Here is a 17197-nt window from a genome sequence, read left to right as displayed (position 1 = left end):
ATGAACATACTTTCGTTCAAACAAAGTGAAATCTATGTCATTGACGATCTTCTCGTGCACGAATACCAATGCGACACACCTCTACTACATTCCCATCATGCGGTCCTTCCCAATAGATGATGTGAACCATATGCGTCGTGGACGACTCACGCCTAGAAGGCTAGTCCTCCACGTCACGACGCAGGCGTGCCGGAATGAAATCGATCATTCTCGGGGGGCACTCTACCTCTGCGACGTGTGCATCGACTCTCCATGGAGCATGATGCCTTAATCAACCTAACCGTGTGGCATTGTAGATGAGATTTGTCGTCGAACATCCATCCCATCCCATCCCCCTCGTCCAGGGGAAAGCATCGATTGCCCAACGTGTGAACTTTTGCTCTGCGCCCATATTTTGCTGCCCCTAAAGGGTCCTTTGTATCCTCGGGCCACGACAGCTTCGAACGTCCTGTGGATGTCTGAATACCAACGGCCGTATTCGAAGATCGAAGACGCCGGCGCATATTTTCGCCCGCCGGGAATCTAGAAGCAATTGAAAAGTCGGCACGCGCGCTTGACGTAGGAGTGTCCACTTGTCATTACATGGCGCGCCCAGCAATCCTTTCCGCCCGCGTGCGGCCACACCAAACCACGCCACATTGCCTAGCTACGCAAGGACTGCCAGACAGGAATGAGCACCGATGGCCCCCCTGAAAAGGTTGGTTTCGAAAGGAAAATCATGATTTCTAGCAGATAGATGTGTAAGTTATATACAATCGTCGTGATCGAGAGCAGGGAAGTGAGACCCGCTCACTTCGCCACCCCGACAACATTTCCCGCCACGAAAGCAATGTGGACGTCCAGTTGATTTTCTACGCAGTTGGATCAACCGCATCGCATGATCGACGTGGGACTGTGCACCCCCCGCGAGGTGTGCTCTATCGGCTGCGATGCCTGGAACACATCGGGGTATAAGAGAGATGGGATTTCGGCGGCGGCCGAGGAACGACCGTAGGTGGTCGACAGGAGACGGTTGATGAGCCGCCTCGATGGAATCGATGTGTGTTTTTTTGGCCCCGGTTGACGACAGGATTACGGCGCAGACCGCAAGCGCTGGTGGGAATCCGCATCAACAGGAGCTCTGTGGCAACCTCCGGAGGCGACAAGAAGATCAATGCCGTTGATCTCGATGGGTTATAGCCCGTGAGGATGGAAATTGAGCTGGAGATGCCAATGCTACATGTTCGCAAGCAAGGATCGTAGCTGATTGAGCTGGTCGTTGATCTCCGAGACGGCGGCCAGACGGGTCTGAATCCCCGCGGTGGCCTCATCGCCGGCAAGTTGGATCTCCGCCATCCGCGCACAATTGGCGGCAATCTGCGCCTCGTTGGCGGCGATCTGCGTCCGCAGCATCTGGACCACGTCTGGCGGGACGGCGACGCGACTCGGCCTTCTTGACGGCAGCGCGGTGGCTTCCGGTTCGGAATGTGAAGAGTGTGAGATTCGTCGTGGCAAGGCGGCCTGTGGAAGCGATGATAGCGGTCGAGAATCTTCGATTTGAGTCTTCGATTTCGATTGGAATTCGAGGATGGGTGAGGACGATGTGCTGCTGCATGAGTCGCCCTGGTTGAAATCGCGTATGCTGGCAGTCCTGCTGCTGTCGTCTTGTATGGCGCTCTCGGGGCTGTTGATATCGATGGATGATGCAGAGTGTACCGAAGCCAGTGACTTCTTCCGTGGGATGGAGATGGTCGGTTGCTGGACGGGGTGTCTGGATCAGTTTGATTCGAGCCGAGCGACGAGGCTCTGCCACACTTACTGGTAGCATCTGCAGGTCGAGATCATATCGTTTTCTACTTCTGCGTGCCATCCATGGCGGCTGAGAGTTGACCGTCGCCTGGACCGCCATAGCTGGTTGTAATCTATTGCTGCTTTCGTAGGATATTTGTAAATGTCGTATCAGACTGGATATAGTGCGACCAGGCACTGGGAACGATGAATCGAAGACCTTTCGGTGAAGCTGACAATCGCCACGACGGACAAAGAAAACGCAAAAGAACTCAAAATGGTGGTTTCACAGATCGACAATCGTCACGCTCAGGCTGGACGATGGCAGCGATACATATACATGAGATCCCCCAATCGCACAAGTCCAAGCTTTAATCCTCGTTTAAAAGTCGAAACCACGCCGCGAAACTGCCACGCGGTCCGCATTGCGCTGCGGAGCAACGGATGGTGAGATTTGCTCTGACATCAGGCGGATTCAGGCCTGATTGCCATGTTGTATCAGGATCCGTCCCGTCCGAGATGGTTGGTGTGCCGGACATCGAAAGGGGACGACGGCCGCCGCCCTAGCCAGGATGTCGTTGGCCGCACTCCCACATTGTACTGTGGAGTGAGAGGACACACATATGCGGTAATATATACTGTACTTGTACATACACAGCACGGTAATTAGTCGATGATCCTGGACCGCCTCTAGGATCAAAGCTGCATGGCTGCCGTCAGCGACGTTTGCCAACTTCCCTTCCCAGCCTGTACGCTAAGTGCCAACGTTTGCGACGACACTTCTGGCCCGGTGGTGCCTGGCCTGGCCATTGTTTCTCTCAGGGCCATCCCATCGTTCGATAGCTCATCTACAACAATACTGACAGTAAATTTACGAGATGCCCATACCGCACGCAATTTCGATGCGTCGCCGGTGCGCATCGCTTTGAAGCTTCCGTCCTGATGATCGCGCAGAAAGTAATCTTACATGGTGGAAATCCTCTGACAACGTGTCCGTGGAGATACCTGCCGAATGCGAGTTGGCGATATACTTATCATCACTATATGGAGTGTGTGTGAGTGTGAGTGTGAGTGTGAGTGTGTGGAGGAGAGAGCAGGAGTGTTTCACCATCGATCCTGAATGATGTAGAACGTAATGAGCCCGAGCACATGCAGTAATAAGGACCAAGGTAGCGTGGGATTTCTCCGCCTCGAAGCAACAACCTTGGAAGTGCCAACAACCTTGGAAGCCTTGGAATCCATGGGTGGTGTGTCCGCCCGCCCGCCCAATCAAGGATGCGATATAGGGCAACAGCTGCCGACCGGCCAAAGCTCCGTGCATCTTGACTTTCCCGAGACCTGAAACGGAAGGCGGAATCGCGCTCTGAGCTACCTGGGTAGTCCCCGAATGTATGCCCTCCGAGCTCGACTCTGATCTCCTCCAGAGGGCTGCATGCAGTCGCACTGTGTAGTTTTCAGCTTGCCTCCGTATCGTAGACGGGAATATCACAGGTCGAGATGCCCGATTCGTGGCTTGATCGATCGAACAAGGCGACTGGAACGTTTGCAGATCAATCACGGGCTTGGCGGCGGCAGCTCTCAAGTCACGTGCGGGAGCATTGAAAATGTTGAAATTCAGGCAAATGGTCATCTACGTCTTCTTCGACTTCTCCTCACGATTGAAGTTTCAAAGCGACCACGAAGCACGCGTGCAAAGTAGACCAAACTCACACATGTTGTAGACCTATTCAATAGCCTCCTTTTGATCTGCTTATCTCGAAGGCATACGATTGAAACTCCATTCTTTCATGTATCTTCGGGATAAGTAGATCAAAATGAAGCTATTGAATAGGTCTATAACATATTTGAGTCTACTTTGGACGTGTGATTTGTGATTGCTTTGGAACTCCAACTGTGTGTAGTTGGATTTGAAGGGCGGGGCGTGGGTGTTTATTTTTCGTCTCAATCGTCCCGCACGGTGCCAGCCGAGAACAGAGAGGCCAAACAAATGACAACAGGGAAATGTCATAAATGGCCACATGCTGTAGGCGCAGGTGTTGATCTCATCCACGGACCTAAGCAAATTCCGGTGGCCCCGAATGGCTCGCCGCTCGCGTTTACAGTCTTTAGCAGCTCCGAGGGCACGAGCATCACATTGGCATGACGCACATTGCTGAGTAGCTCGCGGACAAATCAAAGAGGCGATTATCAAGCTTCACTTGTCCCATGATCAATGAATTTGGACCCGGCGTGTATATAATAAATGCAGATCGCTTCCGTTCGATGTCCGCCCGGGTAGAATAAAACCTATTGAAAAGTGGCCTTCATGTACCGCATCACCACACGCCGCAGCATCATTCCTGACATTGCAAGGCTATTCACTCGAACAATGGCGACTGCGACCAAAATTGAATTGACTACGAGTCAACGTCCGGAACAATATCGCGAGCCGTTGTCGCGCGAGGCCACTCAGCTTACATCGCAATTCCTACAGCAGAACCATGACGATTACCACATCTTCTTCAACAATGATGGCTTCCACAACCACATTGCTCACCACCTGTTGACGGTTTGGGCACTGAGAGGGTCAGCCGAGGACCTGCGTCAAGCATACGGGGACAACAAGACTTATCAGCGCCCACAAATGAAGCCGGACGAGTCCATCATCGACCGTCTGCAGGACGAGGCCTTCTTTGCCACCTACCTCGAGCCAGAGGAACACTATTCCACCTTTCTTCTGTTCTTTCAGCGGGAGATTGAGAAGACAAGCTGGCAGCAGGTCCTACAGAAGTACCTTCTGGCTGGAGACAAGCGCGCAAACGACTTGCTTGCTCGGACTTACGCTGGTTTCCTCCACCCGATCATTCATCTTGGTTTTGGCATTGAATTTGGACAGCCAGCCATCATTGCCGAAGCACTAGCTCAAGCAGCCTGCCACGATGCGTGGATTGCGGATTACTTTCTGCCTGCTGAAGAAGCTGCTCGGAAAGTGACGGACGTTGATAATCTGCCTTCGATCGTGCAGCTCTTGGACGACATTCGTGCCGACAAGCAGATCTACGAAGCACCTCGTTGGTCTGATGGAAACAAGATCCGCGACGGTATCATGAAACGTGCTGGCGATCGGATGTTGAGTTACGCCGCAAAGGTCCGCGTCAAGCCCGAAGCACTTGCGGAGAAGACCGCCGAGATGACCAACGCCGCGGCATACTACACAGCCGGCGCACAGAAGAGCAACAAGGCGATCAAATACGACTTCTTCTTCATCCACGAGCTGAACTGCTCCATCTTCTTCTCCGCTTTCTTGAAGCAGGACTGGTTGAGCGACGCCGACAAGGCGCGACTGCTGGAATGGAAGATCCGCGCCGATCTCATCATGTATGCGTCACGGAAGTCGCCCGAGATCCGGATGCAAGACATTCGCGACTACAAACCCAAGCAGCCCTCCGGGTTCGACGAGATCGAAGACCGCGTGTGTCGCTTGCCGGACGACGGTCATGCCTCGAAGTTGGTACGAGCGATCGCTCACGGACAGAGCATTTCCCAACCTTATGAGGATCGAGACAATTTCCGACTCAAGCATGATGATTGGCTTCAGCTAGCGCATATGGCGATTGATTCGGTCGAGATGCCGGGAGCGACTTGGGTCCGTTCCGCTGGTTTCGACGAGGCATGGAAGGACGTTCCCGCGCGAGCGCAACTCTGATAGTAATTGCGATAGATCATGGCTATCATCTTGTCGGGTTGTAGAGTACTCTTTGCTGCAGAGGAGCGCAGTCTCATTGTCTTCGTACTGATCTCAAGGGCCTGGACTGTGTCGAGGGAAAATACTGAGAACAACGGCAAGGTTGATTTGTGTACAAGCTCAGGTTTACATTGAACCAATGTGTTATCCTTCTCACATTCCACTACTACTGTTGTCACAGGTCTGGTAGGCAGACTATTTCTGTGCTTACCTGCATGCTTCAGCGAGGCCTTGATTGCCACTGTCGCAGTATCCGACTGCGCCGCAAGGAGGGGCAGCACGACATGATCAATCTTCGACGACGTCTAATTCGACACCGAGATTGGCGTGCTCCTCAGCCGTCAAGGGCTCCTTTGACGAGAAGTCGTCAGATCATTGTTTCCACAGAGTGCTCGCGGTTGACGCCGGAGCAAGTAGTGGCAGCAGCGAGAGGAGAAGTCTGTTAAAGTATACCTAGGTATCTGGGTATCTACCAAGATAGGTGGTTATCATCCGGCTCGTGAGATTTATTATTGCCAGCACCTTCGACGACCCTAACACCAAACGGACTCGTGGACGGACATGTGAAAGTCGCGTCATGCGGCAATGCAGCCACTCGCGTGCTGGCCTTCGCGCTGATTTCGTGTCCTTGGCGGCGTTCGGGTCGTGTGTTCAGTGCGGATCCCGGAACACTTTATTCAGCAATCGCGAAATTACCTGAGCAGTGCGGCACGAGATCGACGTCGACGTGCTAAGCTTTATGTGCATGTCTACCGTGCATCGCGTGGCCTGTTCACCGAGACTCCAATTCGCCTGCATCTCACCAACTGCAGTATGATGAGCCAGGCACGACTTCACAGCATCACTGCCGACACAGCCTGCTGATTTACCTTCCTCGTCACCCCGGCTTGTCACCAACATTATTACCGGGCACCCATTCAGCACCCCACATCGGACATCACCTGTGAACCTCATGTTCCAACACAATTGAACATCGTCGGCGAGACTTGCACGCACGCACCGCCATGCCCCAAAGCGACGTGTCCTGCCGTACAACGGAGGGTAATCCTCGTAAACGTCGCAAGGTTTCGTCTCCCTCCATGGCTCCTTCCGCAGCCTCGCCTTCAGATACAGAATCGCAGCCCGCGGGCACGACCATTCCAATACCAGTCGCGGATGCTCCAATGCAAATGACAGTCATGGAAAAACAACCTTGTGCCCACGAAGGGAAATTGAAAGCGCTCGGGACGGATATCAGTGCTATGCGAGATTTGCTCACTTGCAAGATCTGCCTACGATTGCACTACGAACCATACACCCTGCTTTGTGGCCACACCTTCTGCTACTCGTGTCTGTCGCGGTGGATGGGCCAGGCGCCAAAACCAACATGTCCGGACTGTCGGACTGTGATCAAAGAGGAACCACACCCGTCATATGTGATCCGCGAACTCGTTCTGGTATTCACAGGAAAGGATGAGCTCCTCGACGACGGAGAGACTGTGGAGAAGCACCAGGAATATGCAAGAGAAGAAGCGGAGGCAGTCGCCCAGGATAGAGCCAATCAGGACCCCAGAACAGGAGGTTTATTCAAGGGAGTTTTCCGAAGACACGCAAATCGGCTCGTAGCGATTCGCGACCATGAGGACAATGTCTGGCGGTGTCCAGAGTGCCATCACGAGGTTGAGGATGGCTGGTGTCACGCTTGTCAGGAAAGAGTGTACGGCGACACTGACGACGACGATCACGACTTGTGGTCCGACGATTCCGATTCCATGAGCGAAGAGCTCGACCATGATCTCGAGCTCGAAGATGAGGCGATCTTCGCAGAAGGTGCAGAACATTTCCCATTCGCAGATATTGAGGCAGAGGATGATGAGGGAGACATAGACATCGAAGACTACATGAGGCAAAGAGACCTGCTGCATGCCTTCGGCCGCGCCGAGGGCGAATATCCTATCTCAACCTCATCCTCTTCTGGGGACGAGGACGATGACGAGAATGAGGACGAGAATGACCCCGAAATGGACAGCTTCATCGTCAACGACGACGAAGTGGAGTATGAAGGCGAACCTACAAGCGAGGATGTGCACGAACCTTCAGTTATCACTGTGGCCGATGATGAGGACGACGACGACGACGATGACGATGATGCCCCGGTCGTTACACAACAGAGGCGTGCACGAGCAACAAGGACAATTATAATAGACAGTGACGAGGATGAAGACGAAGATGGTGGCGACAACGATGGCGACGATGATGGCGATAGCCACATCAACTCGGTTCCAATGAATCTGACATTCCGGCGCGGCTGGAGGAATCAAACACACGTTGTAAGCAGCGATGATGACCAAGATGAGGAAGACGACGAAGGCACTCAGCGCGACGAGGAAGGCACAGAGACCGGCGATCCGAGCGAACAGGGCAGCGAGGATGAGGACGATGGCGAATCCGTTCAAAGTGGAGTGCCTAGCAGCAGTGCCGCCGGCGAAGGTTTCTCGCCGATGCAGCACAGCATGCGGACAGGCTACGATTATTACGATGATGAAAACGAACAAGACGACGACGATGACGACGGCGATGATAACAACCAAGGCTGGAGCGAGGGTGCCGCGCGCTGGGGTTCGCATCGTGCCGCTCCCTGAGGAAACCCCCCAACACACGATCTAATTCGTATATTCTCTCACAGGCAGATCCGCGTCCGCGTCCGCGTCCTCCTCATCCTCTGGTGTTCACAACCACGACGAGAACCATTTCGGCGCCCACTGGCGTCGATCGGCCGACGTCCTCCGCCGCGTCGCACCAGAGCATCCCTTCCAATTAGAGAACGTCCTGGCCAACGTCAATCGCGGCGTCCAGAGCGGCCGAGAACCTCGCATGCACGCGCTTGATCTACTTCCACGCGCGGCAGCGGGTCGCGAGGTCTTTTGGAGTTTGGAGGAGGAGAATTCAGATAGTTATGCCGAGAGCGATAGCAGCGAGACTGTTCGGGGTCAGGATGGTGGGGAATTGAAGACCGACAGCGACGATGCTGGGCGCATGTGAAGTATGGCAGGGTAGAACTATGGAGGCCACGGCTAGTGGGGTTGGCAGCGATGTGAAGGCGGAGGTCATCCAGCGTATGAAGTCATTGGACAACGGATGTCATGACTTTACCGGTGTGAGATCTCACTGTCGGCCGCCGATAGATCTGTAGTCGACCGTCTGTGGAGTGAAGACATATATTTATCTATACCCACTCACCTGCATGCATGCACAAAAGAGGCGCCTCACATAATTGCAAATACCTAGTTTACTTCGATTCTTCCTGTAAACAACCATGGCAACACATCACCATCCTGTGCCGCGCGCGATGGGGCCTGTGGCTACGGAAGAGGCTAATGACCAGGAAAAATCCATAATGCCGCATGGGAGATGACGATGTTCGAAAAGCATGGACGCTTGGTCCTCCATTGGGGCGGGAGACCAACGGTCCGGTCGGATTTCGTTAGGCATTGTGCGACCATCTACATGTTTAGAAACAGCCTCGTCGTGTAGATACACTCTCTGTGGTGGCAGTCGTCGTCGTCGTCCTGGGTTGTTCATGGGTATTTGTATGCTTCACACTATAAGGCAAGAGGATCGTCTGGAAGGATTCGAGCCTCAGATCTGCGCGTCGTCTCCTCACCGTGTGCGGCACTTGCTGCGACCGCCCGATCCCTCCAATCCCCACCACTACCACCTAGGTGGCTATGCACACAGGAACTTCCAACGCGAAAGGGACGCGATGGAGAAGTCTGCAGGTCGGACTGGGAGGTCCGTGTCGTTGTGCACAAACCACAAACCCGGTTTGTCATGATTTCCTCCCTCCAATCCTCATCATCAGAGACCCATCGACTTGGCGACACTCGGCCTGCCGTTTTCGATGACGTCGCCCATGACGCAGGCCAGTCGGGCGGGAAGACTAATCAGCCACACGCCAGATCTACACAGCAAAACGACAAACGCTAATTAACCCACACAATACTGCTAGGTAAGTATGTGTGTGAGTGGTGATGACAGCGCTCCAGCTCCCTCTCTCGCTCGGTCTGTGACGCTCGGCTGGCTTAGAGAGGACGTGCTATGTATGTATTACCCCATCATAGCTCACCCGGCGTCTACCTGATCGTTTGTCTTCCTACACCCATCAAACATTGCTTCTCCTCCCTCCTCTCACTCACACTCTCACTGCTGCAATTGTTCGACACATACGCAGTGCTAATGCGCTCCCATACCACCAACGACTATTAATGATACCCACAGTATAGATTAACACCTAATATCGCCCTGGTCAGCATACAACCCTTTCGGCCTCAACCCCGACGCACATCGCGCCGTTTCCATCTCAATCATGGTCGGAGGTCACCAACACAGCGGTTCAACCGCCAGCGACGCCCCGCCATGCCCCGACCCTTCGGTCCACGAGAAGAGCCACAAAATATCTGAGGCGGCCTCAGCGGCAGCGCTGCTTGCCACGAACCCCGATCACAAGCACAACAGTCCGCTTGACGCCGACGGCAAGCTCTCTGCTGCGAGTAAGTTCTCATTTCAATGCGGATGACGAGAGCAAGGACTGACAGGAGCTCTAGGCGCCGCGACATCACTGAAATATGCAAAACCGCAAGATCTACCCAGCTTTCCCAGCCTGGGCGGCACCACCGCAGACTCGGCGGGCAAGGCAGCGATGCTGGCCAAAGACTACAAAATGAAAGAGCTGTGGCAGCCAGAGTTGAGCACCGCTGGCTCAAAGGCTGCTCTACTCGCACACGGAAAGGGTAGCAACTTGGATTTCTGGCAGCCAACCGCGAGCGCCGAGGGTAGCTCCGCGGCGACTCTCGCCTTTCGCAACCAGAACTCGAGCCCGCAGGCCCCTCAGGCCGGAAGCAGCACTCCTGACTACAAATCGAATGCGCTACTTGCTGCGACCGCATCGCACAACCGAAATCGCCAGCGAGCAGAGTCGACACCTGCCGAGCCGTACCCGTCATACCCCGACTCACACAACTCGTCGGCCAATGCGCTGAGCGCAGCTACCGCATCGCATCGCACCTCCACCTTGAAGGGAGCTTCAGATGGATGGGACTCAGACGCGATGCAGGCTGCACGCGTGCACAATCTACACATGGACCCAAGCATGTTCGGTGAGCACCCGCCAGTTCAGCCCGAAGTCGACGAGGCCACCCACAATGCCGCTCTGCACGCATCGGCAGTCACGTTGGCGAAGCAAATGTACGGCCTTCAAAACCGTGCTGCACAGCAGGCCGCCGAAAACGCGAGTCAGAACCAGTCCACAGCCGACGCCAATTCTGTGTCACCGGACATCAAGCAACAGGCGCTTCAATACATCAGTCTCCAGGACACTGCTCACAGGCTTGCAGCAGAACGTTTGGCCAAGGTTGACAAGAGCCTCGAGAATGACCGCTACCGACAGTACTATGGTTATGGCAACGAAGACAAGTCAAAGCGCTTGTCCTCCCGCCTATCTGTCCGCAACGCTCTCGGCCGCGGCCGCGCATCCAGCGAAGGTGATCACTACGACGATTCCGATGACGAGCTACAGGCCAACAAGATCCGCTCGCAGATGTCTCAGCTCAACTCTGGCATCAACCAAATCGATGCGAAGAAGCAGCAGGATGACCGCGCCAAGCTCATGGCTGCTGCTGAGAAGCGCGTAAGCGCCCAGATGCACGCTCTGGACGAGCGGGTATTCCTTCAGACTGGCAAGGTCCCGCCTGCCATGCTCGAGGAGTGGGAGGAAAAGTCCCGCAAGCGTGCTGCTGAGGAACGCGAGGAGAAAGCCCGCCACCCGGGCAAGACACACATCGGTGGTGGCAAGTACATGGATCAAGCAGAGATCGAAGCCATCGCCCTTGCGCGCCTGAAGCCCACTCTCGACGAGCTCAACGACACCGCTGAGAAGCGACGCGCCAGGGATGAGGAGCTTCGTCTCGAGAAGGAGAGACAAGACGATGCCCGACTTGCAGAGAAGGAGAAGACCAGATTGCAAAAGGAGGAGTTCAAGAGAATTCAAAGTAAGTTCATGATTGATGGATGCGACTTGAAAATTTATCGACATGCCATACTGACCGACCTGCAGACGAAGACAAGGCTGTCGCAAAGCGCGAGAAAGAGGAGGCCAAGGCGCGCAAAGAAGAAGAGAAACGCCTGGCTAAGGAAGAGAAGCGCAAGAGCCAATATGATGCCAAGGATGCCGCCGCCGCTGGTGCAGCCGGTGCCACCCTCGCTGAGGTCGCCGACAAGGTCAAGGACGATGACGACGTCGAGGACGAGGTCGATGAGACCAATAAGAAGCGCCGTTCTTTTTTAGGGGGATTCAGCGGCTTCCGATCTTTGAGAGGTCGCGAGGACAAGAACAAGGAGAAGGAGGAGAAGCACAAGAGCCGCAGCGAAGCTAAGGAGGCCGCTGTCGCCGGTGCTACCCTCAGCGAGGTCGCTGAAAAGGTCAAGCACGACCAAGAAGAGCCTACTCCTACTCCTGCTGCAGTCGAAGCGGAAGAGGAGCGCAAGCACCACTCCCTATTGGCCAAGCTGAAAGGCGGCGACAAGGAAGCCAAGCACGCCCAGGATGAGGAGAAGCCTTCAAAGGTAGACAAGAAGGAGGCTGCCGCTGCGGTGGCCGCCGGCGCTGTCCTCGCCGAGGTCGCCGATAAGGTCAAGCATGACCAAGAAGAGCCCGTCTCCCCAATCGAGACCGAGGAAGAACAGCGAGAGCGCAAATCCTTGTTGGCCAAGCTGAAGCGCAACAAGGATGACAAGGAGGCTGCAAAAGCCGAGCCCGTCGTCGTCGTTCCCCGCACTGAGGAGGAAGAGCGTGAGCACAAGTCCCTCCTGGCCAAACTGAAGGAGAAGAAGGAAGAGCACGACGCTGCCAAGGCGGAGAAGGCTGAGATCAAGCAAGCCGAGAAGGCCGAAAAGATCGACGCCAAGGAGGCCGCGGTCGCAGTCGCTGCGGGTGCCACACTCGGAGAGGTTGCGGAGAAGGTCAAACACGATCAAGAAGAGTCTACCACCGAGAACGAGGGCGTCAACAAGCACCGATCTGCTTTGGCTGCACTGAAGGAGAAGCTCTCGAAGGACAAGGACGCTAAAGACCCCGAAGTGGAATCATCAGCTAAGGAGCCGAAGGCCGAAAGCCACGCAGGCGCTGCCACTGCTGCCGGCGTTGTAGGAGGCGCCGCCACCGGAGCAGTCCTCGCTGATGTTGCCCATGACTCCAAGGCCTTGGATGCGCAACAAGCTGAGCATGCCAATGCTGCCACGACCGAGAACGACGCATCTGCTCCCGCGGCAGCGCAAGGCATGGAATTCCTGCCTGTTGTCCCAGTCGAGCAAGGCCCAGCGCCCACTGCTGCCGCCACATCCGAGGGTGTCAAGGACAGCAACTTCCTCGCCGTGGCTCCCGTGGACCCTACTGTCCCAGAAACTCACTCCGAGTCTGCCGCTGCAACTTCTGCGCCAACCATCGTCGAGCCTGAGACCTCCAAACCGGTAAAGGACGATGAGCTTCCCGTCGCGAGGTCGGATGCTATTCCTTTCGAGCAACAAGGCGCGCTTTCAAGATTCTCCAACGATGCCGTGCCCACGTTGGCCACTACTCGTCCTGACCTCGAGAGACACATCTCGCAGATTCCTGAAAATGACGATGACGAAGACGACGAGGACGACGACATCATTGCTGCGGTCGCAAAGTCGACTCAGCCGCAACCGGAGACAGTTGAGGAGCCTCAGACCAGGGCGGGCAAGATCGGAGCCGCCATTGCAAAGGGTGTCGCACCGATGGCATCCAGCTTCGGCCCTACTGTCCCCTACCACGAGTCCGCTACAGACGAGAAAGATGACGAGACGGCAGCCGCACAGGCGAAGACCGTGACCGACAAAGTCGGCAGCGTCTTTGCTGGCAACACAGCTCTTGCCTCGTCCTTTGCTCCCGTTGCAGCTGTGAAGCCGTCGCAGGCATCGGCGACAAGCGCCCAAGAAAGTGCACCAGACCCGCTTGAAGAGCAACGCTTCAAGCCCGAGCAGCAGCAAGCCGGCCCGACCGTCGTTGGTAGCGGCGGTAGCATCGCCAAGGGTGAGTCTTCACGTCCTGGTACTTCGGAGACCGTCACACCTGCCAACACGGCTGAGGGCGAGAAGAAGGGTCTCAAGGGCTTCTTCAACAAGCTCAAGCCGAAGTCGGGCAAGGAGAACTCTGAGAAACTACCCGAGTTCAAGTCTGTCGCTCAGCAGGACAAGGAGGCGGCGACTGTCGCAGCACTAGCCAGGCCCTCGACAGAGCAGAAATCTTCTGCACCTGTGGCAGGTCCCGCGCCCACCGTCGCCGCGATCGAGGCTACCTCCGAGGCTGGCATCGTTCCCGGAACTCTCACTACCTGGCAAAAGCCCACTCCTCTCCCAGTGAATCCTGGTACAGAGACCGAGATCCCCGCCACTACTCCTTCCACCGCCACAGCCAACCCCACGACCGCCACCCTTGCCAACACCGCTCCCGCCGCCCCAGCTACTACCGCTCACGACGACGACGAGGACGACGATGACGAGAACAAGCCCGGCCGCGCCAGCCGTCTCGCCGCCGCCCTCGGCCTCAAGCCCAAGAAGGACCAGAATAAGCTCCACAAGCGTTCCCTCGACGAGCACCCTGCTCGCGGCGCCAGCGTCGCCGGCACCGAGACCGAGGACGACGAAGACAACTTTTACGACGCCGACCAGGGCGTCACCCCGGTCGCACAGAACCCCCCTGCTTCCATCCTCTCGGGTACCAGCACCGATCGCAAGGAGACGAAATTCACCGAGAACCTTTAGGAAAGACCATCTCGTGCGGAATGATCTTTGCGCTGTGAAGTTGGACGTGAACGAAGACGAAAAAGAACGAAACCACTATTTCTATACGAAGCGAGAAGGAAATGGAAAGAAAGAAAAAATATGATGCTGGGAAGAAGTGGGGGACTCCTTGGATTTGCTTTCCGTCATTGTTGTCGTTGTTGTTGTTGATGCTGAGATTCCCCTTTCCTCTCTCTTGTCCTGATTTTTAATCAAGATCTCTCCTTGCGTTTGGCTTTTGGCAAATTTATCTGCTTGCGAATTTCGGCTTTCGCGGACACGTAATATAGTTCGTAATAAGAATGTCTCTGTTGATTCTAAGATTTTCTTTCGGTACATTGTGAGCCGATCTTGCATGTGTTGAGTGATTCTTTTCAAACTTTGGTTTGTTGCTGGACGGAAACGTCACGGCGTTGAATGATCTTTTGCCCTCCACAACCCCTAAACTTATGAGACCGTATTTTAGACGGTCATCATACATCCACTCTTTCGGACGTCGAATTTTCCTAACGAGTCTCTGTGTCTCTTGCGAGAGGGTTCTCGCGGAAGTGTAGAACAACCTCGGAAAGGTAACGCGTTCACGTACGACGCCAGCCTCCAAATCGGAGCGCGTCCACCGAACAACATCAAACCCAGCCAATATAACCTCCACAACACTCGTGATGCAAAGCGACCTCTACTCGCAACAAGGCCGCGATCACTACAAACGTGGCGAATACAAGAAGGCAATAGAATGCTTCGGCCGCGCCATCAGCCGCGCCGGAGCGGGCGTCTCAGCTCAACTCCTCGACCACCGCGCAGCCTGCCACGCCCGCCTCGAAGACTATCCTTCCGCCCTCAAAGATGCCAAGAAGGCTATCAACGTCGCCCGTGAGGATCCCACGGGTTACCTCCGCGCGGGGAAAGTCCTGGTGGGCATGGAACGCAAGAGCGTTGCGCTCGAAATCTACGCCCATGGTCTCAAATCCGTCAGGCATGTCGGCCAAGGCTACGAGGCGCTCCGGAAAGCGCATGGCGCACTTTTGAGCGAACTCGCGCCCGAGAGGAGCATCGATCCCTTCACGTTGCTCCCGCGGGAGATCGCGTTCAACATTCTGGAGTATCTGGACTTCCGGCAGAGAGTGGCGATCATGAGGACCTCCAAGCAGTGGAGGGCGTTCATTCGCTCCGAACCAAGGCTCTGGACACATCTGGACTTCAGCAAAGCCCGGAGGAAAGTGAGGGCGGCGTTCGTCTCGACTGCGATCAATACCGCTGGGCGGAAGATCCGCGCTGCGACGATCACGAGCAAGAACTATGACATCCAGAAGGTCCTGGGGGCGATCGCTCGTCAGACTACGCTGGAGAAGTTGACTCTACCGGACATTGGCATTTTCGATCGTGGGCTTGTCGAAGCCTTGAATCCCGCGAAGAGCCTCGTCCACATCGTCGTCGGCCACGAAGTCGAGACTACCGAGAGTGTCCTGAACTCCTTTTTCGCCCGGTTCACGCCGCAGCTGAAACACGTGGAATTAGACCTGACGGGTCATATGCTGGAGAGGGGGCAATCCGTTCCCACAATCCCGAGGATGCAATTTTCAAATCTCCTCACACTACACATCAAGACCCGGTGTTGGCCTTACGATGAGTTGCAGCATGCTCTATCCGAAGCTGCATCGTTACAGTCTCTCAACATCTGCGTGCGCGATGTCAGAGTCACCCCGGGGACGAATATCGACTTGCGGCACTGCGAACACTTGCGACAACTCTGCTTGCATCTCGATGGACTGGCGTTCGATAGCATCCTCTTCCCACCATCCGTCGAGATTCTGAAGCTGGGCGCGAAAACGTCGCCCCGGGGCTTCACGCGCGACGGCGATACGATCCATCCATTCCCACTGGACCTCCCGAGACTTCGCGAACTCGAGCTCGACATGCCGTACCTTTCCATAAGTGCAACCTTAGCAATGTTAGATCAACGCAGGACAGGCCCGGCGCAGAGCGACGCAAGGCCGAGGATCCCACTCCGGAAACTCGTCATACACCACCCCATCGGGATAGACCGGCCGGGGATCCTGCAGGACTCGGTATGGGACGCCTTCGAGCGCGACATGTTCGACCATGCGCTGCTGGCCGATCTGGAGCATTTGGCGGTGCTGGGGACGGACTTTATGAACGACGGGGACCTCGTGCCCCTCGTCAAACGCGCGCCTGCGCTACACACCCTCGACACCGGCCAATGCCGGATCAACGGCGTCACCGTCAAAGCGATCGTCGAGCTGGGCCACCTCAGGGAATTGCGCGTGGGCCCCTCTTCGGACTTGCCTCGAGATGCTCTCGAGTGGGCTCGCAAGCAGGGCATCCACGTCCACGTCACCCCTTACAGGGAGCCGCCGATCAATCCCGATCCACGGAATCCTCGCCCGAGGTTTCCTTTCTGAAACACCCGACACTCTGGGAATCCACGCATCGCCACGAGCGGCCCTCGTGCCCAAGCATCGCCGCATCGATCCCCCCATTGTAGCGGATCTCAAATCCGGTCACGTCACGGCACACATACATACATACATACCTCGTCGTGCTCATCGGATGATGACACGTCGTCTCCCAGATCCAGGCACATCGGGAGAGATCCCGATATCCGATTCGTCCCGTGTTCTGCGGACGAGAGTCGGTCGCTATCTGGCGAGAGGGTTCGCACGTTGCTTCACCCATGGTCGGAAATGAACAGCAGGTACGATCTCGTCATGCCTTTTTGCATCAACATGGCCGTTATGAGGATGGGAATATATGCGGGTGGCGCTACCACGCTTGGACGAAATGCCAGCACGATCAGTCCATCGCCGCGAACACAACGTCCGAGCTTGGTCGGTCTCACCGACAAGCCATCCG

The 17197-nt window shown here is 55.6% G+C and overlaps 6 protein-coding genes across 6 annotated transcripts; 4 read left to right on the top strand and 2 right to left on the bottom strand.

The window, feature by feature from the left end:
• Nucleotides 1–1215: 1215 nt before the first annotated feature.
• K489DRAFT_368948 (uncharacterized protein) lies at nt 1216–1888 on the bottom strand (the record flags this gene model as incomplete). The annotated part of the gene is made up of 2 exons (XM_033602992.1): nt 1216–1737; nt 1799–1888. The coding sequence occupies 2 exons, from the start codon at nt 1886–1888 to the stop codon at nt 1216–1218; spliced, it is 612 nt and encodes a 203-aa protein (XP_033461053.1).
• Nucleotides 1889–2638: 750 nt separating this feature from the next.
• On the bottom strand, nt 2639–3397 carry K489DRAFT_368947 (uncharacterized protein; the record flags this gene model as incomplete). The annotated part of the gene is made up of 1 exon (XM_033602991.1): nt 2639–3397. The coding sequence occupies one exon, from the start codon at nt 3395–3397 to the stop codon at nt 2639–2641; it is 759 nt and encodes a 252-aa protein (XP_033461052.1).
• Nucleotides 3398–4135: 738 nt separating this feature from the next.
• On the top strand, nt 4136–5452 carry K489DRAFT_316886 (uncharacterized protein; the record flags this gene model as incomplete). Its single annotated transcript, XM_033601196.1, has 1 exon — nt 4136–5452. The coding sequence occupies one exon, from the start codon at nt 4136–4138 to the stop codon at nt 5450–5452; it is 1317 nt and encodes a 438-aa protein (XP_033461051.1).
• A 692-nt stretch (nt 5453–6144) lies between these two features.
• Nucleotides 6145–8304, top strand: K489DRAFT_170987 (uncharacterized protein). Its single transcript, XM_033599378.1, has one exon. The coding sequence runs from the start codon at nt 6496–6498 to the stop codon at nt 8110–8112; it is 1617 nt and encodes a 538-aa protein (XP_033461050.1). The 5' UTR covers nt 6145–6495; the 3' UTR covers nt 8113–8304.
• A 1209-nt stretch (nt 8305–9513) lies between these two features.
• Nucleotides 9514–14450, top strand: K489DRAFT_378388 (uncharacterized protein). Its single transcript, XM_033604398.1, has 3 exons — nt 9514–10020; nt 10075–11517; nt 11583–14450. The coding sequence occupies exons 1-3, from the start codon at nt 9837–9839 to the stop codon at nt 14306–14308; spliced, it is 4353 nt and encodes a 1450-aa protein (XP_033461049.1). The 5' UTR covers nt 9514–9836; the 3' UTR covers nt 14309–14450.
• A 524-nt stretch (nt 14451–14974) lies between these two features.
• Nucleotides 14975–17003, top strand: K489DRAFT_399953 (uncharacterized protein). The gene has a single exon (XM_033606979.1). It carries the CDS (start codon nt 14989–14991, stop codon nt 16744–16746), a length of 1758 nt encoding a protein of 585 aa, XP_033461048.1. The 5' UTR covers nt 14975–14988; the 3' UTR covers nt 16747–17003.
• The last annotated feature ends 194 nt before the right edge of the window (nt 17004–17197 follow it).

Source organism: Dissoconium aciculare, assembly GCF_010015565.1.
Source record: "Dissoconium aciculare CBS 342.82 unplaced genomic scaffold K489scaffold_4, whole genome shotgun sequence".
Classification (NCBI taxonomy): Eukaryota; Fungi; Ascomycota; class Dothideomycetes; order Mycosphaerellales; family Dissoconiaceae; genus Dissoconium; species Dissoconium aciculare.
The sequence above is the reverse complement of the archived record's forward strand: the minus strand, read 5'-3'. Positions and strand labels throughout refer to the sequence as shown.